This window comes from Ochotona princeps, chromosome 2 (assembly GCF_030435755.1).
Source record: "Ochotona princeps isolate mOchPri1 chromosome 2, mOchPri1.hap1, whole genome shotgun sequence".
Lineage (NCBI taxonomy): Eukaryota > Metazoa > Chordata > Mammalia > Lagomorpha > Ochotonidae > Ochotona > Ochotona princeps.
The window spans coordinates 3,041,509-3,066,352 of record NC_080833.1 but is presented as its reverse complement, the minus strand read 5'-3'; the positions used below and the strand labels follow the sequence as shown (position 1 = coordinate 3,066,352).

Genomic DNA, 24,844 nt, shown 5'->3' with positions numbered 1-24,844 from the left:
GGACAAGAGGAAGGACCGCCTGGCTTGCGCAGCCTGGCAGCTCCCGGCACTTGTGGCCCACTCTGGAAGGCTGCTTCCCCAACCCCTGCCTCCGCCTGCAGAGCCACAAGCTTCCTCCCAAAGCCCCCAGCCAGGTCCCAGCTTTGCTTCCACGTCAGAAGCCACGCTGGGAGAGGTGGGGCTGGATCAGGCTTCGTGGCCACTCAATCCAAGCTAATTTCCTGTGATAACCTTGGACTCAAACGCCCTGTGACTTGGGCTCCCAGCAGGAGGGGTCAGATGGGAGCTGCGCCCTGGTCCCGCAATGCCGGATCACCCTGCAGGGATGCCTGGCTGGTGGTGGCTCGGATTGTGCTGCAGAGCTTGGCTGTCGGGGAAGCTCTTTTTATTTTAGCTACGGAGCACAAGTCTGTTTTCATTGTAGAAAATATGGAAGGCGGCCAACCGCAGAGGAAAAAGCCAGAGGCTTGCTTTGTGGCACACGTCAGGCTACCGCCTGTGCTGTACGGGCACTGAGAGGGTCCGCTCCATGTCCTGGCCAGCTCCCTGCTAAGGCCGGTCCTCCACGGTGGGAAAGCAGCGGGAAATGTCCCCCTGTGTGAGACCCTGGTGGACTCCTAGGCTTCTGGCCTTGGCCTGGCCCGGCTTCCACCCTTGGCCATTTGGGGAAAGACAGGACACATGGGAATTGCTATCTCTTCCAAAAACAAACTGCCTGGATTTCAGCAGGTAGAGCCGGCCTCGGTTGCCGTCTGAGGTTTTCTGGTGAGTTCTCTGACCCCAATCCCGGCTGTTCCCTGCTCTCTGCAGCCGGGTGCCCCAGCTGGACACTTGCCGGAGAGGCCCCAAGCTTTGTGTGGCAGCCCAGGTGGGCCTGCGTGCTTTCCGACGAAGACCACAAGGCTCCGTTCCTGAAAACGACCTTCAGGGTTTGGTTTTGTTTGGTTTTTCCGCCCCCCCCCCCCCCCACGACACCGGCTGATTTTAGACAGCGCTATCGATGGGGGCGGGGGTGCGGGCGGCTCCAGACCCGAGGGCCGGTGGCCGGGCCTTCCGCGTTGACCTCTATCGGGCCGCGGAACACTGGGCGCGGACAGCGAACCGCCGGCCCGGCCCTCAGGGAACGCCCCTCCGCCTTTGCCCGCCACCGGGGCGAGCGACAGCCTCCGCGGGACTGCGCAACCCGGGCCTCCGCCGCCCGCACCCTTCAGGCCCCGGGCCCCTCGGCGGCCGCGGCCTCTGCAGCTCGCGGACCGACCGCGCCCAACGGCCGCCGAAGCTTCTAGAAGCCGCACGCCGGGGGAAGCCCCCGCCGCGGGCGCCACAAGCCGACGCCGACGCGAGGCCGCCGCGGCCTTGGCGGCCCGGGGGGCGGGGCCTGCGCGGGGGCGGGGCCCGCGCGGGGAGGCCGCGTCCGATTCGCCCCCGGCGCGCAGGCCCCGCCTCACCGGCGCCATGGCTCCGCCTCCGCCCTCCCCCTCCATGGCGCCTCCCGGGCTCATTCATTCGGCGCCGGGCCTTGTGGACACCTGCGCGCTGCTCCCGCCGCCCGCCGCCGCCGCCGCCGCCAGCATGTCGGCCCCCGCCGCCGAGACGCCGTCCGCCATCCAGATCTGCCGGTACGAGTCGGGCCCGCGCGGCCAGCGGCGCCGGGTGGTCCCCGGGGCCCGCCCGCAGGGTCCACGACCCCCGGCCCGCCGAGGCCCCAGCTCGGGAGGGCTCCCTCCTCGGGCCGCCCTCGGCCTGCGGAGGCTGGGACGCGCTCGGGATGCTGAGGGAGAGGGCGGCCCGGGGGCTCCTCCCATCACCTCTCGGCGCATCCCAAGGGCGGCGGCCGTTGGAGGGAGGAAGCGGGCGGAGTCCGGGCCGCGACAGGGGCGGCGCGGACACCTCGGACCCCGGCAGAGAGTCGGGGTAGCGCCTTGGGCTGAAGACCCGGCGCCGCCCCAGCCCGCGGAAGGAGGGGGCGCACGCACACATCCGCGGCGGGTTTGGGGGGGCAGGTGTGCAGATGGAGAGCAGATAACGCGCTGGTTGGCCTAAAGCAGGGCAAGGCTGCGTCTGGACCGCCCCGAGCTTCGCACACAATAGGAGAAAGGGGTCCCCTCTGCGCCCCCCACCCTAGGGGCGCCACGGGAAGCTGGAGGAAGGGCCGCGGCCTCAAGGTTGCCGCTCCCCAGGAGCTAACGAGGGCGAGGACGATCTTGGCCGCTGGAGGGCTGGGCGCGCCGCTGACCTTGGGGCCCAGCGTGTCCACCCGAGGCTAGTCACTTTCCTGAGGGCTGCCGCTGCAGTGCCGTGCAGAAGGAGCTCCTGCCCCAGCCCACCTGGTTGGCTGGCTGGCTGGGTCCAGGCCCTTTCTTTGATCTCAAGGTCAATGTTGACTACCCCGGTTGGCCTGGGCAGGTCTAATGACTGTCGCAGAGGTGACATGGCCTTGGGCTGGGAGCCCTGGGCATGGTCGGTTGCCAGGGGTCAGGACTCACTTCCAGCTGCCTTGGTGCCCCGCTGATTGGGCAGGGCACCCCACCCTGGAGCTGTGTGGGGGCAACAGAGACACCCCCAGACGCAGTGCACTTACGCCCAGTCTCCGGAACAAGGAAAATTCTAGATCTGACTGTGGAAGGCCGGGCTTGGGTTCACTTCTTCAGGGTGGGGCATAGTCTGTGTCTTGTTTTTGTCCCCCAGCCACAGACAGCGGCTAGCAGATTCCCACATGGCTCTGGGAGCTCCCTTGTGTCAGCTCATCTGTGTGCCTGGCTTGTGCGCTGCACCTGCAGAGCTGCGCCTGGTCCTTTGGTCAGGGATCCTGGGGTTCGGACACCTATCTAAAGTGGACCTGTCCAGGGAGTGAGGGTGCTGGGAAGAGGGCTGTGGTCATGTGGCCTTCAACCAGAAAAATTCCAGGGTTGCCCAAGGTGGAGGTACCGGAGTGGGGAGCCCTTTAAGAACATCCGAGCCGACCTCCTGCCTTGAAAGTGGAGCCTCCTGGCCCAGCTCAGCCAGGCCCATGAATTTAACAAGACTTCACTGGGCACTGCCAAGGAGCCCTGAGAGGAAGCTGACCTGGGAACAGTCAGGTCCTGCCCTGGAGGGGTCACAGTCCAGCAGGGAGGCGATGTCCAACCCCCGTCCTTCTAACAGGGTGATGGCTGCTGTGCACGGAGAAGAAGCCTGAAGCAGTGGAGGGCCAAGCGTGGGCAGCTGCGCAGCTAGGGGACCTCTGTCCCCTGCCCGCTGTGTGACCTGAAGACACGGGTTGGCCTTGCTGCGCTCCCCGTTTTCTGGCTGGTGGCTCTGTGTTCAGTCACAGCAGGTCCGGGGCAGTAGGGTTTGCACACCTCACACCCTGTCAGTCACTGGGAGCTTCTGCGGGCAGTACCTTTGTTCAGGTCCCAGCTGAGGCTTTGGGCGCCTCTCGGTGTCTCCCTGGAACTCAGTGTTCTCGGCTGTGAGTCAGAGAAAGAACAGTGCTTGTTTTGGGGTGTTCCAAGGATGCACACCTGTGCCCCACCTGGCGTGTGGAGGTGACTTCACAGGACTTTGGACGGTGAGGCCAATGTGCAGCCTTCACTCCTTCCTTGGGGCAGAATGTGTGAAGATGTAGTTTGTGGGACAGCATTTGAAGTCTCGGCAAAGCCTTTTTCCTTTGTTTTACTTTGACTAATGGTGATGTGTACTTAGTGAAGGACTTTTTCCCTCTTTGGCGTGTCAAGTTGTGGGGCAGGTGTTTGGCCCAGGGTTGGGATACCCATGTGTTGCGTTGGGAGTACCTGGTTTGAATCCAGGCTGCTCTGCTTCCAGTGCAGCTTCCTGCTAAGGCGCAGTCCGGGAAGCAGGTGATGGCTACTCAGGTGGGAGACCCACCCAGGTTGAGTTGTGAGGTCCTGGCTCAACCTGGCCCAGTCCTGGCTGCTGTGGGCACATGGGGAGTGAGCGGTGGCGGAAAGATGTCTGCTTACCTGTCTGTCACGTGTGTCTCTGCCTCCAAAATGAAATAATAAAGACAACAGGAAGTAAACAGGGTGTCGGATGGAAGCTGAGGTGCTTCAGCCCAGTTCTGTCCCTGCACAGATGGGAAGACAGGCTGGGGGATTAGAGCAGCTGACCAGGGCCGGCCTGGGTGCTGGACTGGCTGAGGTGGCAGGAAGCGGTTGAAGGAGACTTACTGCCATAGGTTTAGTTTTACATTCTGCCCCAAGGGTGGTCTCCTCCCCACCCCCAGGGCTTTGAGGGTGTTTATGGAAAGGAAGGTGAGGAAGTGGGGCCTGTGACAAGTGGTCTGTTAGTGCAGTCTGGCAGAGCGCTGCTGTCCCGTGGTGGTAGGAATGTCCCATGGCTGCCCCGTCCTGCAGGGTCACCGACTGCCAGCTGAGCACCAGGAACGTGGCTGGGGGCAGAGGAACCAGAGGCAGACACTAGATGACAGTGCCGTGCTACTCAGTCCTGAAATTGTCTTAAGGTTTAGTTATGTTTATTTGAAGGACAGAGTAGGATAGCAAAAGATTTCCTCTTCTGTCTGCTGGTTCTCTCCCCGATCCCTGCAGGAGCGGAGCTGGGTCGGTCGGGAGCCAGGGAGCTCCAGCCAGATCTCTGACGTGGGGGCAGGTGCTTGCGTGTCATCTCATCACCGCAGGTACACGTGAACAGGAAAAACAGAGCCACGGGTACTTCCATCCCAGTGTGGGATGCAGGTGTTCCAAGACTATACCCAGGAGCTGAATGTGTAATTGTGTTCATTTTTCTGTATTTATATGTAAATGAAGACTTATGGGCAATGTGGTACATACGGGAATTAAGAAATCCGAATGCAGGATAGAGCGTTGGGCAGGATCTTCCTGGGGACTACCGGTGGGTCAGGAGCAGGGGGCTTGGCTAACAGGCAGACAACCTTGGGATCCTTCACTTGTAGTGGGGGTGGGAGATCTGCGATCTGTGAGACCTTTTGTTTTTTTTCCATGTCCTGTTCTAAGACACATATGAACCAGGAAGTTTACAGGGTTATGAATAGTCTTGTGCTCTGTTGTACCAGAGCCCTGACAATTGCCTGGTGCTCAGAGGATGTGCCAGTTAACAGGAGTTGGTGGGCTGGGCATACAAATGGGTCTCTCCACTTCACTGGCTACTTTTGGCTGGTGGGGGCAGGGGTATAGCCTAGCCTGACTGCTTAAAAGCAGCCGGCGCCATCTTGGCTCAAGCAGCCAGTGTGCCAGTGGTGCCAGGCTTCACCCACTGACTGCACAGTGATGAGCTGTGGGATTTGGGGATATCCATGGATAAGGCCACCTGAAGTGTAGGTGAGGAATGAATCTTGAGGGACTCCCAATGACAGGGCTACTGTGTTTGCGGGTAAGCAAGAGGACTGAGACCTGGTGGTTTAGAGGGGAGAGACTGGAAGATTTGTATGGGTCAGACTGATGCACCAGCCCACATGGGAGTCCTGGGATGGGCTTGTTAGCATGGAACATTACTGACCACCACAGACCATCCCACAGGAAAGCTAGGGCTGGGGACCTGTCTAGCAGGGCTAGAGCCCAGTAACTGACTGCATGCAGGAATGGGATCAGTCACATTAGGCAGGGCCATGACACTAACCAGCAGACGAGAGAACCAGGTCCAGGGGTAGATTCTGTGAAGGGGTATGTTAGTCTAACCCTGTGGAAGTGGAAGGAAGTCCTGCTGGTTAGCTTAAGTGTTGTGGTAGTGATGGGCTGAACTAAGTGTGACCATGGGACCTGCCAACTCTCATGGGTACAGGGACCGAGAATAGTGTGGGCAGGTCCAGGTTGCAGCACCCGCATGTGCATCCTAAAACAGGGTGTGGAGTGGGCTGGGCTGCAACATTCACCAGCTCATACAAAGGCCAGGATAGAGAGACAGGCTATGCCAGGCAAGGGTCTAGCTCCACTGGCATGTGTGAGATCTGGGTCTGGGAGTGGGCCAAGTGGGGGCCTACTTGTATTTCCACAGAGTTAGACCCACATACCCCTTGGGAAACTCCCCTAGTGGGTCATAGCTCCTGCTGGTGAGCATGTGGTCCAGGCCTGGGGGTTAGGCAGGCTGAGAAGGTAGTTCCACTCATTGGCAAGTGTGTGGATTGGTTTTGGAAGGGGGTAGACCGGAACAGGGTGAACAAACCTTAGCTCACTGGCAATTGCAGAAACCAGGCTGGAGTGCAGGTCATGCCAGGTTGGGCTGTCACACCTGCTGGTTTGCATGAGCCAGGGATGGGAGCAGACTGAGCAGGACCAGCTTCTAGCACACACCAGTGAGAATTGGGATTGGGGGTAGGCTGGGTCAGGCCAGACTACAGCATCCAAAGGCAAAGGCCAAGACAGGTGAAGGACTATGCCAAGCTAGGTTAGAGCAACCACTGGCACGTGCGGGATTTGTGGCTGGGATCATGCCTTGTTGGGGAACTAAGGGGACACCTTGGCATACATTTGGCTTAGGTCTGGGGTGAATAAGGCTGGGCCAGTTCATATCACTTGCTGGCAAATCTGAGCACCAGAATGGAGTGTGGGTTGGGCTGGGTCGGGCCGCAGCACAAGCCAGTTCATGTGAAGGCTGGGACTGGGGTCTCTGGATGGGCTAGGCTAGACTGTAGCTCCCACAAGCATGAGCTAGAATTGGGGTGGGGCCAGGCTGGGCCAGGCTACAGCACCCACTGGCAAATGCCAAGGTAAGGTGGCCATGCCAGACTTGGCTGCAGTGCTCAACCAGCACATGTGAGACCTCAGGAGGAGAAGGCAAACCCCACAGGGGGGCTGTATGGGGCTCCCCTGCTGGACCACCATTCCCACTAGTGAGCATGAGCTGGGATTGGAGTAGGCTGGGCAGGGCTACAACACCTGTGGGCCTCATGTGAGCTAGATCAGGGGAAAGCCAGGCTGGGCTGACTGTTCCTACTGGTGCATGCATAAGGCAGAGTGGGTGTGGATTAGTTGGGCTTTACCACAGCATCAGCTCGTGGGTGCTAGCACGGGGCGCAAATTCTATCAAATTAAACTGCAGAACCACCTGGAGAGTGCAAGATCTGGCAGTGGGAAGGAGCCCAGTAGGGAAACAGTGGGCACCTCCCTCCTGGTTGCCACTCCAACTGGTGAGCATGAGAACCAGAACGGGGGCAGGCATGGCTAGGCAGAGAGTGGCATCCACCGGCACATGTGTGGACTGGACAGTGGAGCTGGTTGGGTTGAATTAGGCTTCAATGCCCATTGACATGTATAAAAGCTTAATGGGATGTGGGACAGACTGGACCAGTCCGCTGTACATACTGGCAAGCACAGGAACCAGAGGGGGTTCCTTGTGGGGGTTATTGTGGGTTGTTCCGACTAGGCTGCCGCTCCCACTGGTTTGCGTGGGGGTCGAGTGTGTGGTGGGCAGGATTGGGATGGGCTGCAACACCCATTGGTTTGTGTAGAAGACAGGGTTGGAGGCAGAACTGACCTAGCAATTGCAACCACCAACATGTGGATAAGCTGATTGGGGCAGTGAACTGTGCTGGACCCTGTACTGGCAAGCATACATAAGAATTAGGTCTGGGATCACCTCAGATGAAGTTTCTTTGGGGATCCCCTCAACTGAATTGCTGGACTCAGAACCCCAACAATGGAGAGAATTGCAGGTTCCGTGGTCTGACTGTGGAGTGCATGTGTCAGAGCTGGGCCTGGTCGGTGGCTCAGATGGAGCAGTGGACAGCATATCCAGGTGCACATGGAGGATATGGCGGTCCACTGGAGCCTGCAGAGGACACCTGATGCCATAACAGAGGAAGGAGGACAGAACAAGTACATCAACTACCCAAGCCACGTGTTGGCAGTAACTATCTGAGACTCTAACGGAAACTATGTCAGTCAGTGCATTCTGGAGAGATTTCATCGTGATTGGAGTGGCGAGATCAGCAGTAATTCAGAACTGTTGAATATCGAAACCTCCTGAGCAGGACCCTCAGAGCATGTCCCAGATTTAGGACCCTGGGATGGCATAGAGTGGCTGTCCTCCATCCCAGGGTACAGAGGCATTTGGGAGACATGTGGCCCCTTTGCTCATCTCTCCCCTTCCCCTGATGGAGAAAAAGAGAATGTGGAAACAATGGTCTTACCCACCTTCCACAGCCCTTGACCTTTTGCACCCTAGTGAACTATGTAAGAAATCATCAAAAATAAAAAATAACTGTCTTGGGCCTGGTGGTGTGGCCTAGCGGCTAAAGTCCTCACCTTGAACGCGCCAGGATCCCATATGGGCACCAGTTCTAATCCCAGCAGCTCTACCTCCCATCCAGCTCCTAGCTCTGGATCAGCACAGCACCGGCTGTTGCGCTCACTTGGGGAGTGAATCATTGGATGGAAGATCTTCCTTTCTTTCCTCCTCTCTGTATATCTGACTTTGCAATAAAGAAACAAATCTTTAATAAAAATAGTTATCTTTAAAAAAAACCCTAAGCTTGGTGTTAGAGTGGAACAGGGTGGCAGTTGCTTCCTCTGGGGCCTTGTGTTTGCCTTTATAGTGAAATTACTGAAAACAGACTGATTGATAGAAACCATAGTCAGAGGTAGTCTTCTCGAACATTCCATGAAGCGATCTTCGTACTGACTTTGTGCCTGCCTGCCCAAATGTACACTCACACTCTGTGGCCCGCAGGGCCTGTGTCTGGGGATGCCCGTATGTGGGCCAAGCAGCGTGGATTCAGCTGGAGCTGGCACTCGCAACTGACCAGGCCAGAAGTTGCTTTTCCCTTTGGGACACGCAGGTCACCGCCAAGGGTGACCACACGGTTGCCCTGGCCTGCTCTCTTGTGGGTACGCTCTCACTCTAAGGCGTGTCCTATGGAAGGGACAAATATGGTTTCCCCCAAATGTAGAGTTCTACATGCGATGTCACGATAGCAGAGAGGCAACAAAATTGTAGGTGTTTAATAGAATTCAGTAATCCCTTGATCATGGTATTAAAGAGCTGCCGTTATTTATTTGAGAGACAGAGCTCCCATCTTCCGGTTCACCATCACCCCCCTGCTGCCCACAGTGGTTGGGCTGGGCCCGTCATGGCCAGGAGCTGGGCCAGTTCTGCCAGGTGAATGGCAGAGAGCTGGTCACGTGGGTCATGACTGCTACCTTGGCAGGAAGCTGGTGTCCGGAGCAGAGCAGGAGATGATTCAGAATGCAGGTGTCTAGCTGCTAGGCCAGATGACTGCCCCCGTGTTTTTAAAAAAGATGGAAAGTTGCAGTTTGTGTTTTTGAAGATTTATTTGTTTGAAAGGCAGAATTACAGAGAAAGGAAGAGGTATCTTCCATCTGCTGATTAACTTCCCTACAGGTTGTCACTGCCAGAGCTGGGCCAAGCCCACGCTGACGCTCTGTCCGGGTCTCCCACATGGGTGATAGGGCTCTACAGTGACAGGAAGCTGGATTTGAAGTGGAGCAACGCGGGTTCAGACTGGTGAGCTTATGGGATGATGGTGTTAGCGCCACCCCTGGGACCCGCTGCACCAGCGCCACCCCCAGTGGTCGTTTGCTTTTTTCAAAACAGTTGTGCTAACGTACGTCCATACATTCAGACACACCTCGTCAATGCATGGTTCCATGAATTTCAGCAAATATGCACCCTTGAGGGGTCCTGTTGGTGCAGCTGGCTGAGCCGCCACAGTGGTGTCAGCATCCCAAATCAGAGGGCCAGTCTGAGCCCCGCTGGTCTCCTTGTTTGTTTCTTTTTTGAAGTTCTATTTATTTGTAAGGCAGAGTTATAGAGAGTTGGAGGGAGAGATGAGAACTCTGTTGTCTGGTTCATTCCCCAAATGGCCACTGTGGCTGGAGTTGGGCCGTTCTGAAGCCAGGGACGAGGAACGGCTCTCAGGCTCCCACGTGGAGCCAGGAGTTTAACAACTTGGGTCAGCCCATCGTGCTTTCCCAGACACACCAGAAGGGAGCTAGACTGGAAGTGGAACAGCTGGGACTTGAACTAGTGCCCTAATGGGATGCTGGCACCACAGGTGGCGGCTTTGCTGGCTATGCCACAGCTCCAGTCCCTTTTCCATTTTCTGACCAGTCACTTGGGAAGGCGGCAGAAGGTGGCCCCTGCTGTCCGTGTGGAGATGTAGCAGGAGTCCCAGGCTCCTGGCTCTGTCCTGGGCTGACCCAGGCTGTGTGGCCATGTGGACAGTGTGTCGGATAGAAGGCCTGGCGCTGTCTTGGGCTCTTCTGTGGCTGTGCCTTTCCAAGAGGAGTCTGCTCACTTGTCCAGTGTCTGCTCACTTGTCCAGTGTCTGCTCACTTGTCCAGTGGCCCCCGGGTTGTGACGCAGGCTATTTCCTTCACCTCTGAAACTTCTGCCCCACCCCCACCCTGACCCCTGGTGAGCAGGTCAGCTCACCACAGTTGTTCCTTTCATAGCATGTGAGCCTGACCAGTGAGCCACAGTGTGTGTGTGTATGTCTGCGCACCCCGCAGCACACTCCCCTTCAGTGCTGTGTGTGTGTGTGTGTGTGTGTGTGTGTGTGTCTGCGCACCCCGCAGCACACTCCCCTTCAGTGCTGTGTGTGTGTGTGTGTGTGTGTGTGTGTGTGTCTGTGTGCCACGCAGCATACTCCCCTTCAGTGGGGTGTGTGTGTGTGTGTGTGTCTGTGTGCCACGCAGCATACTCCCCTTCAGTGGGGGGTGTGTGTGTGTGTGTGTCTGCGTGCCCTGCAACACACTCCCTTCCAATGGTGTGTGTGTGTATGTGTGCCCCTTCAGTGGTTTGTGTGTGTGTGTGTGTGTGTGTGTGTGTGTGTGTCTGTGTGCCACGCAGCATACTCCCCTTCAGTGGGGTGTGTGTGTGTATGTGTGTGTGTGTGTGTGTCTGTGTGCCACGCAGCATACTGTCCCTCCTTCCTCTTTTTTGCCCGGTGGTAACACAGCACTTGCAGGGTCTGATGTTGAGGCATAGCAAATGAGGCTGCCATCCGCAGCGTTGGCAGTTCACGTGAATGCTGGTTTGTATGTGTCTCGACTGTTCGGCCTGGGAAAAGCAGGGGAAGATGGGCCAAGAGCTTGAGATCCAGGTGGAATTTCTGGTTTCTGGCTTGGCCTAGTTCAGCCCTGGCAGTTGTGGCCACTTGGGGGTGAACAAGCAAATGGAAGACCTGCCTCTCTGTCATTTTCATTGGAAAGGCAGAATCAGATTTATAGAGCGAAGCAGAGAGAGACCTCTTCCATGCTGACTCACTCTCCAAATGGCTGCAACAGCCAGAGCTGAGGTCTGGCTGTTGCAGCCGGGTCTCCCATGCGGGTGCAGGGTCCCAAGGCTTTGGGCCATCCTCCACTGATGTCTCAGATCACAAGCTGGATGGGAAGCTGGGCCTCCGCGACGTGAACTGGCGCCCGTATGGGATGCTGGCGCCTGCAAGGTAAGGATTTAGCCATTGCACAAGGCCGGGACCTTTGATCTTTGAGAGGACTGTGTTACAGCTGCTGAGCTGTGGGGTCGGGCGTGCTGCAGCCCACCCTGCCTGCCCGAGGGAGCAGGGAGAAGCGGAGAAGGCGCAGGCGCAGGGCTGGCTTTGGAGGGATGGCTTTGGAGCTGCTTGGTGGGGATTTGGGCGGCCCCCAGAAGTGTTTGCTTGTTTCCCTCTGTGGGGGATGGGAAGGTGCTTAGATCTCAGCTTCTGCTTCTGGCTCCTGGGCGTGCACGGAGATGCCCAGTGGTCTGCCTGTCCCTCGGCACCTGCGGCGCTGGAGACCCGTCCTGGGAAACAAGACTGTGCTCTTGCTGGACCAGGACCTCTGTGCCACTTGGCAGCCTCCTGGCTCAGCCGTGGGCGCCACGGACTGAGGACCTTCTGCTTGCCAGGAAACTAAGCAGGCTGCGCAGGGTGCAGTGCTGAGGACCCGGGGATGGCATTCCTGTGGCCACAGCCAGATGGCCCATCGACCATTTCCCGCTCTCTGTTCTGAGGATGCCCAGCTCCGTGAGTCCAGGTTGAGTCACAAGTTCTGTGCTCGCTGGGCTCCGGAAGCTGAGCAACCAGCTTGCCTGCCTGCTGCTTTCCCCGGGGCAGACAAAGAGGTAGCCGGGAGTACAGTCGGTGGCACACAGCTCCCGGTGGGGCTTGGCTAGTCCCTCCCAACCCAACCCACCTGATAGACGCTAGAGCTGCTCTGCTGAGCCCGTTGCCCACAGGATGAAGCTGCTTGCCAGTGTACTCTGCCTTGGCCAGCTTGCTGGGAGGCAGGCAGCCTGGGTCAGATGCTGGGCATCCAGCTGGGCTGTTGGAACGAGGGCCAGTCTGATGCCAGCCCGCCCCTGCAGCAGCACTGTGGGAAGGTAGGATGACTGGCAATATTCTGGGCCCACTCCCTCCTCCAGCTCAAGGTGCCTGCTGGGCAGCACGTCCTGTGACCGCCTGATTGAGGATTTGTTGGAAATCGTTTGCTGTGGATGAAGGGTGCTGGGAGTCGGATGGGATGTGCTCTCTGGGGTCTTCAACTTCACTGGAGACCAGGGCACTGGCAGTAGCTCCTGACTGCGGGCCTGGCAGCGCTGGGCGGGGAGAGCAGGGACACCTCAGGGCTTGAGTTGCATCTGGGAAGCACCTGGAGCCAGCAGCTGTGCTGGCACCCAAGCCCAGCTGCTGGTGTCTGCGTCGGCTCCCGGGTGGGCCTGAGCTGCTGCACTGGATGTGGAGCTGCCTCCCATGTTGGCTCACCTCTCACAGAGCTGTGCACCTTCCAGTCCTTTCTTGCTGTTCCACTGCCCCAATGGCTGCAATTGCCAGAGCTGGGGTGGTCTGAAGCCTGGAGCTTCATCTGGGTCTCTGATGTGGGTGCAGAACTTGGGAGCATCTTCCATGGCTTCTGGGCACGTTAACGGAGCTGGATGAGAAACAGAGCAGCTGGGACTTGAACTGGTGCCCATGGGGAATGTCCCTGCTGCAGGTGGAGGCTTAGCTTACCACACTACAGCGCTGGCCCCAGTTTCATTCCTTTTTAGGGCTGGATGATGTCCTACAGTGTGGGTAAACCCAGTTTGTTTATTCCCATAAGCAGGGAACTAGATGGGAAATGGAGCAGCTGGGAGATGAACCAGCAGTAATATGGGCTTCTGACGCTTGCAGAGTGAGGATTTAGCCATTGAGTCATCATATCAGGCCCTATTTTTAAATAAAATTATTTGTTTACTTGAATAGGGGAGAGAGAAAAAGAGAGAGCCAGAGGGTGTGTTCCATCTGCTGGCTCAGTCCTTGAATGCCCGCAGTGCCTCAGGGTGGGCTGGGCAAAGCCAGGAGCTGGCAGCTCTGCCCGCCGGTAGGGACCCAGTGCTTGGCCTGTGACTTGCAGCCACCCAAGGTGCATATTGGCAGGACCCTGGATATGAGAGCGAGGCAAGGATCCAAATCCAGGGATTTTTGTGTGGAATGTGCTGTCTGTATTAGTGGTGTAGCCTCTGCATTTGCGTTTTCTCCCTGTATAGCTGTCCTTGCAGGGTGTCTGGAGGGAAGTAAAATCTTGCTGTCGTGAGGTAAGGGTGCCCATTAGCGCCTGGGAGAACGCCTTGCAGCACCTGCCCCACGGGACGGGCTGTGGCTGTCCTGCTCGGCCGGGCTGCTGCCTCCACCTCCCGTTGAGCTGCTTCGGTGCGGTGTGCTGAGTGGCCCCAGCCTTGCGACTGGTGGCCGTCCTCAGTGCAGGAAGGACCCCTTGGTTTTGTCTTTGTTCGCGTCTGTGTAGTGACTAGTTTTTCTACATATTTTTGCATATTTAATAGACTATAGAATAGAATTGGGGTTGGTGCTGTGGTGTAGTGGGTAAAGTTGCTGTCTGTGGTGCCGGCATGCCATATGGGTGTCAGTTTGTATATAGGCTATTCCAGTTCTGATGCAGCTTCCTGCTAATGCACCTGGGGCAAAGGTCAAACATGGCCCAAGCTCTTGTGTCCCTGTATCCACATGGGAGACTTGAAAGAAGATCCAGGCTCCTGGCTTCAGATTGGCTCAGCTTTGACTGTTGTGGCCATTTGGGGAGTGAACCAATAGATGGAGGATCTCTCACTGTTTCTCCCCTTTTCTGTAATTGCTTTTTTTTTTTTTGTTACTGCTTTTCAAATAAATAAATTAGTTTTTTTTTTAAAGATTTATTTTATTTTTATTACAAAGTCACATAAACTGAGAGGAGGAGAGATAGAGAGGAAGTGGAGCTGCCGGGATGAGAACCAGCGGCCATATGGGATCAAGGCGAGGACCTCAGCCACCAGGCCACGCTGCCGAGCCCATAAATTAGTTTTAAAAATAGAATAGAATTAAGGGCCCACCACAGGATCCCATATGGGCGCTGGTTCTAATCCCGGCACCTCCGCTTCCCATCCAGCTCCCTGCCTGTGGCCTGAGAAAGCAGTCAAGGTCGGCCCAAAGCTTGGGGACTCTGCACCCGTGTGGGAGACCCGGAAGAGGCTTTTCCTCTGCCTTTCATCCTCTCTGTGTATCTGACTTTGCAATAAAAATAAATAAGTCTTTAAAAAATAGAATAGAATTATTTGAAGGGAATGTGTAGCTTTGTAGAAAAGTGCCAGCTGCCTTCCAAAGTGATTAGTGGGGATTTGTGCTGCTCCGTGCATGTCGGGGTGCGGGCCGTGCTGGCAGGGGTGCGGGGTCGGGGTGCAGGGTTGGGGTGGGGGCCGTGCTGGCAGGGGTGCGGGGTCGGGGTGCGGGGTCGGGATGGGGGCCGTGCTGGCAGGTGTGTGTCGGGGTGCAGGGTCGGGGTGCTGGCAGGTGTGTGTCAGGGTGCAGGGTCGGGGTGCTGGCAGGTATGTGTCAGGGTGCGGGGTTGGGGTGCTGGCAGGTATGTGTCGGGGTGCGGGGTTGGGGTGCTGGCAGGTGTGTGTCGGGGTGTGGGGTCGGGGAGCGGGCCATGCTGGCAGGGGTGTGTCGGGATGCGGGCCGTGCTGGCAGGGGTGTGTCTGGGTGCGGGCCGTGCTGGCAGGGGTGTGTCGGGGTGCGGGCCGTGCTGGCAGGGGCGTAGTTCTGTGCTGCTGTACCGCACAGCTCCCTGACAACGCAGGACATGGAGCATCTTGGCACATGCTGATTTGCCGACTCTGTATTTTCTTTCATGAGGTGTTTCTTCAAGTTTTTGACTCATTTCTATTTATTTAATTTTGTTTTTAAGGTTTATTATTTGAAAGATAAGGGAAGAGTGAGGAGGTTTCCCACCCCCTGTGCACTCCCTACATTGCTCCAACGGCCAGGCTGAAGCCGGAGCAGGAATGCCAGCGAGGCGTCCCCCCTGGGTGCAGGGGCCATCTCCCACTGCTTTCTCAGGTGCACTAGCAGGGAGCTGGGCTGGAAGTGTACCTTCTGGGACTTGAACTTGCACTCTGATATGGGCTGCAAGTGTCAAAGTGGTGAACTGGACGACAGCGCTGGTCCTCCTGGCCCTTTGCATTCCTTCTCCTTGAGTTCTTTGCGTATTTTGGACACAGTTCTGTTGTTTATCTGTCGTGTAAATATTCTCTCCCAGCCGCTGGTTTGTCTCTTCATTCTCTGTCTTCCTCAGAGTTGAAGGGAGATGTCAGGCATGTGACTGGGCAGCCCGGAGGCTTGTCCCGCTGGCTCGTGCTCCGAGCATACCCTTGGCCGTTTCCTGCAGCTGCTTGGCCGAGTCGGGTTGCTCAGCACTGCAGGTGTGTGCCCCAGAGGGGTGGTGGCTGACTTAGGATTGCAGGTCCTGTCCCTGGGCTAGGTGGAGGCGACTGCCGCTGTGGCCTGCAGATAGTACTGGCAGCACTGCTGTTTTGTGTGCAGGGCAGGCCCCTGGCCCCGGGGCCCCTGTGTGGTGGGGGCTGCGGCCTTCCGTGGCTCACCATACACAGTGACATTCAGACGATGACTCAGGGGCGCGTCCTGCCTGTGAGGCTGTGCTGGGATCACTCTGGACCAGTGTTCTGGGTGGTGAGGGCCCCTGCCGCCCCTGTGGGCATACACCTGGGCTTCGGAGTCAGGGGGCACTCCTTGTGACTCCCTCAGGACCTGGGCCACATGGGTGCAGAGCTGGTGGCCGGAGCCCATGCTTCCAGTGCTGGGTTAGCCATGGGAAACCACCCTAATTGTCACATCTTTGTGGGGACGTGTGCTTTTATGGGAAAAAGTCAGGAACCTGGTGGTTGTATTAGTGGCAGGTGTGTGCTCACCTGTTTGGGGCAGTCAGGCTGTGTCCGAAGCAGCTGTGCCACTCTGTGGACGGCTGAGGAGTCCGCTCTGCAGCGCCTTCGTCCACACTTGATACAGGCTTCTACATGTTGCCATTTTGATGGATATGGAGAGGAATTTGTGGTTTCCTGATGTCTCCTGGTGTTGAGCATTTTAAAAAAATGTTTATTTGAAAGGTGGAATTACAGAGAGAGAGGCAGAGCTTCCATCTCAGGGTGACTGAGCAGCTGGGACTGGTCCCAAAGCCAAGAGCTTGGAACTCCATCTGGGTGGCGCGGCCCCCCAAGCCTTGGTGCTTTAGCAGGGAGCTGGGTTGGTGCCTGGACTTCAACTTGAACTTCATGCAAATGGGATGTTGTTCTCACGAGCAGGAGCTTGGCTGGCTCGTCACCACGCTGCCCTGAGCGGGTTGTCCTGCACTCTGCGGTGCCTCTCTGCAACCATCTTATCTTTCTCTGTGGATTGTCAACATCTTACTGCTGTTAGCAAATTAGGCTATTTGTTTTCTTTTGGCTGAGCTCTGAGACGTAGAAGGGCTGGCGACAGGCCCTGCCCTTCCTGGCAGCTGGTAGCCGGGTGAGTTTAGGGTGAGGAACATTGGAGCCTGGTGGCCTGGGCTGGCCCTTCCCTGGAGCACTGGCTGCCTCTCCACCTCTTCCACAGCCTAGGGTCCCTCCTTTTAGGTTTTTAGCCTCAGACATTGCCGAAAATGGTGACCCACCTCTCCCAGGAAAGTAGGCACCTTCGTTTGTTTCTTGAATCTCCTCCCGGAAGTGGTGCTGGCCTCTGTACCCAACGGTGTGTGTTTGGCTTTAGAAATCCAGAGTGCCTTTCTGGGGCAAGGGTTAGGGAGTCTGAGGGCCTGGGCTGGGCACTGCCCGCACGGCCTCTTTCCTCTGGCAAGGAGCCTGCTTCTCTCCCCGGAGTTTCTGGCCTCTGGTTGTTAATTGTAATAGCTTCATTGTGAGGTTACTCCCACAGCCCAGCCGGCCACAGCAGTCTGTGGGCTGACGTGGCTCCGTCCCGTGGGTTTGCTAGGACGAGCAGCCCCAGAATGAACCTGCACCTCCCATTGGGGTCACTGCTACCCTGGCACCTGTACGTCTGCTTTCTCTTCATAGTTGATTTAAAATTTTTTTTCTTTCTCTTTTCCTTTCTCCCACCTTTCTGCCTGTCTCCCTCCCTCCCTCCCCCTTTTCCTTTCTTTATTTCCAGGATTTATTACCATTTATTAACACCTTCTGTGTTGTGGTGCAGAAGGTGGCCCATGGCCTGTGCTGCTGGTCTCTTACATTAGATGCTCATTCCACCTCCCGTCCAGTTCCCTGCCAGTACACTTAGGCAAGCAGCGAAGACGGCCCCCTGCCACCCATGTGGGATCCTGAATGGAGTCTAAAGATGTATTATTTACTCATTTGAAATGTAAAGTGACAGGAAGAGGAAGGATCTTTCAGTGCTGGTTCACTTCCCAAATGGCCACAGTGGCCAGGCTGGTGCAGCCAGTCAGGAGTCCAGAACTCCACCTGGTCTTCCACATGGAGAACAGGGACCCAAGCATCGGGCACTGCTTGCTCAGGTGCACTAGCAGGGAGCTGCATTGAAAGTGGAGCCGCTGGGACTCAAACTGGCACCCCATATGGGATGCCAATATTGTAAGCAATAGTGTAACTTCACTACACCCCAAAACTGCCCCCTGCAGTTCATCAGGAGGTGTACACACACATGGCTGTCATCTGCCGATTACTTCTGCAGTGGCCAGGCTGCAGGGTCCCCGGGGATGCGATCCAGGCCTCCCATGTGGGTAATGGGCCTCCCAAGGACGTGAGGCAAAGACAGGTATTGAACCCAGGCACTCGGTGTGGGACGGGGAGGGGGACTTCACAGGTACATAGATTGCTGGGCCGTTGCCTGCTGTCTGTCTCCTTGGGCTTCCTGTTCTAGACATGATGTGGTCAGTACTCGGTGTGGGACGGGGAGGGGGACTTCACAGGTACATAGATTGCTGGGCCGTTGCCTGCTGTCTGTCTCCTTGGGCTTCCTGTTCTAGACATGATGTGGTCAGTACTCGGTGTGGGACGGGGAGGGGGACTTCACAGGTACATAGATTGCTGGGCCGTTGCCTGCTGTCTGTCTCCTTGGGCTTCCTGTTCTATACATGATGTGGTCAGTGCAGTGCATCACATGTGCCCTGTGACTGGCTTCTCCCTGACAGGTTCAGGGTTCTTGCCCTGTCAGATCAAACCCCACGCTTTCTTTGTCTCTACTTGTGGAGATCGGGTGCCCCATGCAAGTAGTGGCTGGTTGGGTCAGAGGTGGAAAGCAGTGGCCCACAGTGGTTGGACTCAGGACTGTTTATTCGTGAGGCCTGTCTCTGTGGAGCGCTATGGGCATCTTGGGCCAGTGTTGTATGCGGGTGGTATGCCCAGGGCCTGGTGGAGGGGGAGCCAGGTTGCTGAGGGAGGTGGGAATGCCTGCCTAAAGGATGGAGCCGAGTCCAGAGGGTGCAGGATCAGGGGCCCAGGCTGGCACTTCAGCCTTTATCCAGGACCAGTGGGGACCTGGAGGTGCCATGCTGGTACTGCAGCGAGGCTTGTCCCTGGGAGTCTTCAGGAGGCACAGCGGCAGTGAGGCCTGGCTCGGGAGGGCCAAGCAGTGAGTCAAGGCCAAGAAAGACTGTGGATTGTCAGGGGTGGCGATGGTGTACCGGGTCTGTGTCCCCAGGTCAGAGGAACGGGGACCTCCAGACATGTGGCCTTGGGGACCTTCCTCTAACCCACATGTGACTGGTGGACTTGGTCAGACCACATGCAGGCCTTGGTCTCAGCGGAGGGCAGCGGAATGTGCTTCTCCACCTGGGACCTGAGTGGTGTGGGAGCACTGCTTTTGGCCCTGCCTGGTTTGTGACGTGGTCAGTGGAGGAGCGGGGGCCTGCCCTGGCCCTGCCTGCCAGTCAGGTGTAGGAAGACCCAGGAAGGCCGGAGTTCAGGGCTGGGCAGGCCGGGGCCTTTACCTACCCCTCTGTCCTGGTACTTGATCACATTTGGGTTGACACACATGTGTGGTTCATGGCCCTAGGTCTGGCACAGTACCTGGTGCTGAAATGCTATGGAGTGCCTTGTGGGCACCCCAGCCAGTGGGGTCGTTCCTGCTCTGGGTCAGGTGGGGAGCCCAGAGGCCAGCATCCTGGGTGGCTGTCACCTTTAGGCGTGGGTGGGGAAGGTGTTTGGGGAGCCACAGCCCCGGGCTTCACTGCTGAGATGTGGGGCCTATGCTGTTCTGGGCCCCCGATTTCCTCTCCAGGTGCTTGGCAGGGCGCCCCAGCATCTCTGGGGGAGCCAGGCTTGTGGAGTCCTTCCTCTGTGCTTACAGGTGGGAGTGTTTACGGGAAACGACACTTGCACTTTCAGTAATGACGTTCCTGTCCTGCATTTACCACAATGGCTCTCCAGATAAGGAAGTCATCCAGGACTGGCAGCTGAGGCGAGCAGGGGAAGCTAGCCTTAAGATAAGGGCGCCGTGGGCACAGGAGTGGCTGGTTGATAAGAGGACCTTCTCAGCCCTCCCTGTCCAGCACTTCCCCTTTTGCCTCTGAGTGTATGCTGCTTGCCTGAGCCCTGGGAGCTGAGCCAGGACGTTGCTGCCCATCCCCTGTAGCCCTCAGGTGGATTCATGTGTTCATGTGGCCGTGGCCTTGCCTGATAGTCTGCTCTGTGCAGTGCGCGCCCTGGCCCGCTGAGGCTGTAGGACACTGTCTCTAGCAGCCGGGGACAGGAGGTGGCGTGAGGAAGCAGGAAGTGGACACGTGGGGCAGGAAGAGCTGAGACGCTCTGGTAGGGGCGGAGGGGATTACCGAGCAGCAGCTCCGAGGGAGGCGGGCGAGAGTGGAGACCCCGTCCCTCAGCCTGTCCCGGCGGCTCATGGCCCCATGGTATGTGGAGGTGGATCCTAGGAGTTAAGCAAATCGTATTTATTTAATTATTTAAGAAGCAGAGACAAATAAGATCTCTCTCATCTGTTGGTTTCCCAGATGCCTTCAGCAGCCAGGCTGGGCAGGAGCTCAACCCAGGTCTTGTGTGTGGGCGGCAGGGACCCCGTCGCTTGCTGCCTCCCAAGGTGTGTGTTAGCCGGAAGCTGCAACCAGGAGCAGGGCTCTGATGTGGGCTGCAGGCCTCCTGGTGACGCCAGTGCCCGCACTGGGATGGATTCTGGCTGCTTGCTTCCTTCATCTGGGTGCAGGCTCGGATCTGGCCCTCCCTGTCAGGGCTTTGGGAAGGTGGCCACAGGACCAGCTGGGGCCTGGCCTTGGTTGGGTCCAGGCTGCCCCATCAGGGACTTCACAGAGGCCCCTCAGCTGTGGCCCTCCCCATATCCTGGCACGGTGGCCGGAAGGGCTTGCAGAGTTACTCATTATAATTATTTATGAAATGGCGTTCCTATGACGACTGGTGTTTGTGACGCAGCCTCTTCCTGTTTAGCTTGGGCAGCCTGGAAATCCAGGAGGCTCCCCCACACTTGACCTGCAGGGAGCTGGGGTGGGCCTGGGTAGGGCTGACCTCTGGGAGGGATGAGGGGCTGCGTGATGCTGACACTGCCCATGGCCCGTGCACACACACCCGCCTTGCTCTGGGTCTGGGAGGTCGCAACAGCCATGATGGCTTGTCGCAGCTGAGCGGGTACTGCCGGTTGTGGCCTTGTCTAGGCTACCTGGGGCCACAGGGAACGCACGTCTGAGGGACCTGTGCAGAGGAGGGGGTGTGGAGAGGGAGAGTGGCTCCTGTGGCCAGCGGGTTGACTGGCATCATGACCAGGGAGCCCAGACAGGAAGCCCAGCCGCCTGGTGACCTGCTGGGCTGCTGGCCAGATATCCCCCCATGGGAAGCGATAGCCACTCTCTAACCTCCCGCCCTTTTGTTCCCCGCTGGGTTTGTTGGCTGCTGTGCTTCCCTGGCCTGAGCCCTGGAGAGCTGGGCCTTGGGACTGTTGGGTCCTGCTGTGTAGCCACGCGGGCAGCCTGCGAGGCCCGTTCTCCCACCCCCTCCTCACCTTCCTCTCCTGGGGAAGGTAGCGTGGGTCCTGGAGGTTACAAGACTGTTGTCAGAACCTTCTCGCACATTGAAGAGGATGGGCAGAGTCTCCCACAGGAAGGGGAGGGCCCCTGCCCCTGCCGGGGTCCTGAAGGAAGCCTGTGGCATGGCCCTCACTGCCATCCCTGGCCTGCCACTGCCCCTGAAGTTCTGCATGGAGGTTGGCACAAGTGCATTGCCTTCCCTGGTTTAAGGCGTGCTTCCAGTGGGAAAAGCCCAGGGCTGCTGGCTCCCTGAGGCGGCCTTCGTGCCGGCTGCCTGGGGGTGCTGGCATGGGCACAGTGGCTCAGCCTCTTTGGGAGTTCAGGCCAGACCTCTGAGAGGACACTGTCAGTTGCATGCCTCCCTTCGTGCTGCGGGAAGTCCTCCGTGTTTATGTGCCACCATAGTGACCAGGCACACGTCTCCTCCACATTAGCACTGCAGTTTTGGGGTCAGAATCAGAGATTCTGGCTGAGGGCAGGGCAGGCAGACCTAACCCTAGCCCAGGGCAGCCACCACAGTCACTGTGCTGGGGCCTGAGCCACCACGGCTACTGCTTTGCCACCCATCACTGCCTGAGCAAAAAGAGACGAGGCCCCTGCGCAAGAACCTGTGAGCTTGCTGGGGCAGGACAACAAATGACCACAAGTCAGGTGGCTTAAAAATCAGTGGGAACTGGGCCAGCACTTTGGCATAGGAGTCCTCCCTCTGTAGTGCCAGCGTCCCTTGTGGGCACTGGTTTGTGTCTCGGCTGTTGGGACGCTGCGAGCACGTGGGAGACTTGGAAGAGACTCCTGGTTTCAGCTTGGCTCAGCTTTGGGTGTTGTGGCCATTTGGGAAGTGAACCAGTGGATGGAAGATCTCTCTCTGTCTCTGTGTCTCTCTGTAACTCTGCCTTTTTTTTTTTTTTAATTTAAATTTTATTGGAAAGGCAGAGCTACAGAGAAAAGGAGAGACAAAGATCTTTCAACTGCTGGTTCACTCCTGAAGTGGGTTGAATGGCGGGAGCTGGGTTGATCTGAAGCCAGGAGCCAGGTGTCCCACGCGGTTACAGGGTCCCAAGGCTTTGGGCCATCTTCTACTGCTTTCCCAGGCCACAGGCAGGGAGCTGAGTGGGAAGTGGAGTAGCCGGAACACACAGTGGTGTCCATGTGGAATCCTACTGGTTGCAAGGGGAGAATTTGGCCATTGAGTCATCGTGCCAGGCCCAACTCTGCCTTTTAAATAAAAATAAATATTTAGGGGGAGAAGATGATGGGAACTTTTGTTCTCACAGTCTGGAAGCCGGAAGTGTGAGGTCGGAGTGTGCAGGAGGTGCTGCCTCCACAGTTAGGAGACTGGGGTGTACCCCTGCTCTCTGGCCCCCGTCCCTGTGGAGTTCTCAGCTTGTAGCCTTGTCCCTTGCTGTGCGGCTGCCTCCAGGGCCACATGCAGAGTCCCCTGTCCTTATAGGGCGTTAGGTCGGGGCCCACCCTCTCCGTCTCGTCCCAGTCGGTTCCATCTGCCAAGAGCCATTTCCACATTTAGGCTCTGCTCCAGGTGCCCGGGTGGGGCACTGTTCAGCCCACACGCAGGCTATCTGGGACCCAGGCTCTTCCTGGCTGCCTGTGTGCTCTGCCTGCTTGGCACCTGTCTCCTGAAGCACCTCTGGGCTCCAGGCCCTGTGCAGAGCCTGCTGGGACGAGTGCTGACCCGTCACAGTGATGGGGACTTGTGGAAGGCTGTGACGGGTGTGCAGCCATCTGCACCCATCGCCCTGTGCGAGGCTCCTCCCCTTCTGACAATGCCCTCCCTCTTGGTCAGGGTTGGCCAGTATCCTGCCCTGCGCATCTGGCTTCATTTCCCTTGTCCCCCTATGATGAACCCAGGAGCTGGCCTGCCTTCTACGTCGTAAATGGCTCTGAGTCCCGTGTGGTGATGTGGGGCAACTCCTGCCTGTGAATTGTGGGGTCGGGACATGGGCAGGCAGTGGGAGTCCTGCTGAGGTCACAGTGACTTCTTTCCTCCGGACATTGCTGGGGTAGATGGATGCAGGCTGGGCAGTGGGAAGGGCCACATGTGCCTGGCAGACACCAGTGTTTTGGCAAGTACAGCTGGGAACCCTGCAGGGCAGTGGGAGATGAGGCAGAGAAAGTTCTGGATCCATGAAGGCTTCCAGTGCTTTCCTGGCAGGGAAAGCAGATCTGCCTGGATTCCTGCATCGTAGGTCACTCTTTGCAGCAAGGTGCCTGGCCCTAGGTGGGTGCCCCCTCCCCACCCCTGCGCAATCCGTGACCCTGAGTTGAGGTTTTCCCAGGAGCTCAGCTCTCTGCTCCAGCCTTGTCCTCCCACTGTGGATGAGCCCCTGGCCCTGGGGGGCTGCTCCCTTATGCTGACCCTGCTTGCTGCTCCCTTCCAGGGCTTGGTCAGGGTGACGTCACTTCCTCTGGGAAGGTTCCCGAGGGTGGGAGTGGCTCTGTGGAGTGTGTTTACTCTGCTACGTCAGAAACCTTGTCATCTTGCTGTCCAACCTGATGGGACCCCAGCAGCATGGTGGTGTTCGCTCGAGTTAGCGGGGTAGTTCTGGTGTGGGTGGCTGGCTAGATGTGGTTCTGACTTGGGCAGGACTGGCGGGCATAGGCGAGGGCTGGGCCATGGTGAGTCAGTAGCTGTGACCACTGCTGGCCACAGGTCCAGGGCCACACTGGTAAGGGCAGCAGTGGCCTCCTTGCCTTCAGGCCGTGGGTTGGAGGTAGGGCTGCCATGGCCCCAGGGTGGGTGACCACGGGTCAGGTTGGTGCCACCTGAGCTGACCCGAGTGCCATGGGAATTCACGTTGAGTTTAATGTATGGGTTTTTCTGAAAACCTACAGCTCAGGCATCCTGGACTCTCAGGTTTGAGTGAGGAGCTGTGTGTCCCCCAGTCCACCCTGTTCCTGTTACACCTGCCTGGCCTTAAGCTGGCTTGATGGTGGACAGTAGGGAAGCGAGTGGCAAAGGGGGGACCTGAGACAGTAACCGAGCAGCTTACAGGTCCTCTGGGCGAGGTGGGCCTTGATTGACTGTTCCCGGTTGGCCGGTTGGTCTGGGGACAGAGGACAGGGCTTGGTGCAGGACCAGCTACAGGAGAAGGTGACCAGGCCAGGGCAGGCTGGCCAGCAGTTCCTGGCATTAGTCCCCTGAGGACAGCAGTGAGGGCTGGGACCCTGCGTGGATAGCAGGGTGTCTGGTGTCCATGGTGTGGGGCTCTTGAGGCGCACAGCCAGCTCCTCACTTTTATTTTTTGTTTTTTGAGATTTATTTATTTTTATTGGAAAGTCAGATATACAGAGAGGAGGAGAGACAAACAGGAAGATCTTCCATCTGATGATTCACTCCCCAAATGAGCGCAACAGCTGGTGCTGTGCTGATCCAAACCCAGGAGCCAGGAACTTCCTCCAGGTCTCCCACACGGGTGCAGGGTCCCAAGGCTTTGGGCCGTCCTCGACTGCTTTACAAGGCCACAAGCAGGGAGCAGGATGGGAAGTGGAGCTGCTGGGATTAGAACCAGCACCCATATGGGATCCCGGCGTGCTCAAGGCGAGGACTTTAGCCACTAGGCCACGCTGCTGGGCCCCTCACT

General features: G+C 57.6%; 1 protein-coding gene across 1 annotated transcript in view; it reads left to right on the top strand.

The window, feature by feature from the left end:
* Positions 1 to 1,229: 1,229 nt before the first annotated feature.
* Positions 1,230 to 24,844, top strand: part of ACOT7 (acyl-CoA thioesterase 7) — a 92,585-nt gene continuing 68,970 nt past the window's right edge. The window contains exon 1 of the mRNA XM_004596086.2: positions 1,230 to 1,619. Within this exon, the coding sequence (XP_004596143.2) occupies positions 1,456 to 1,619 (164 nt within the window). The 5' untranslated portion in view covers positions 1,230 to 1,455. The remainder of the gene's footprint in view (positions 1,620 to 24,844) is intronic.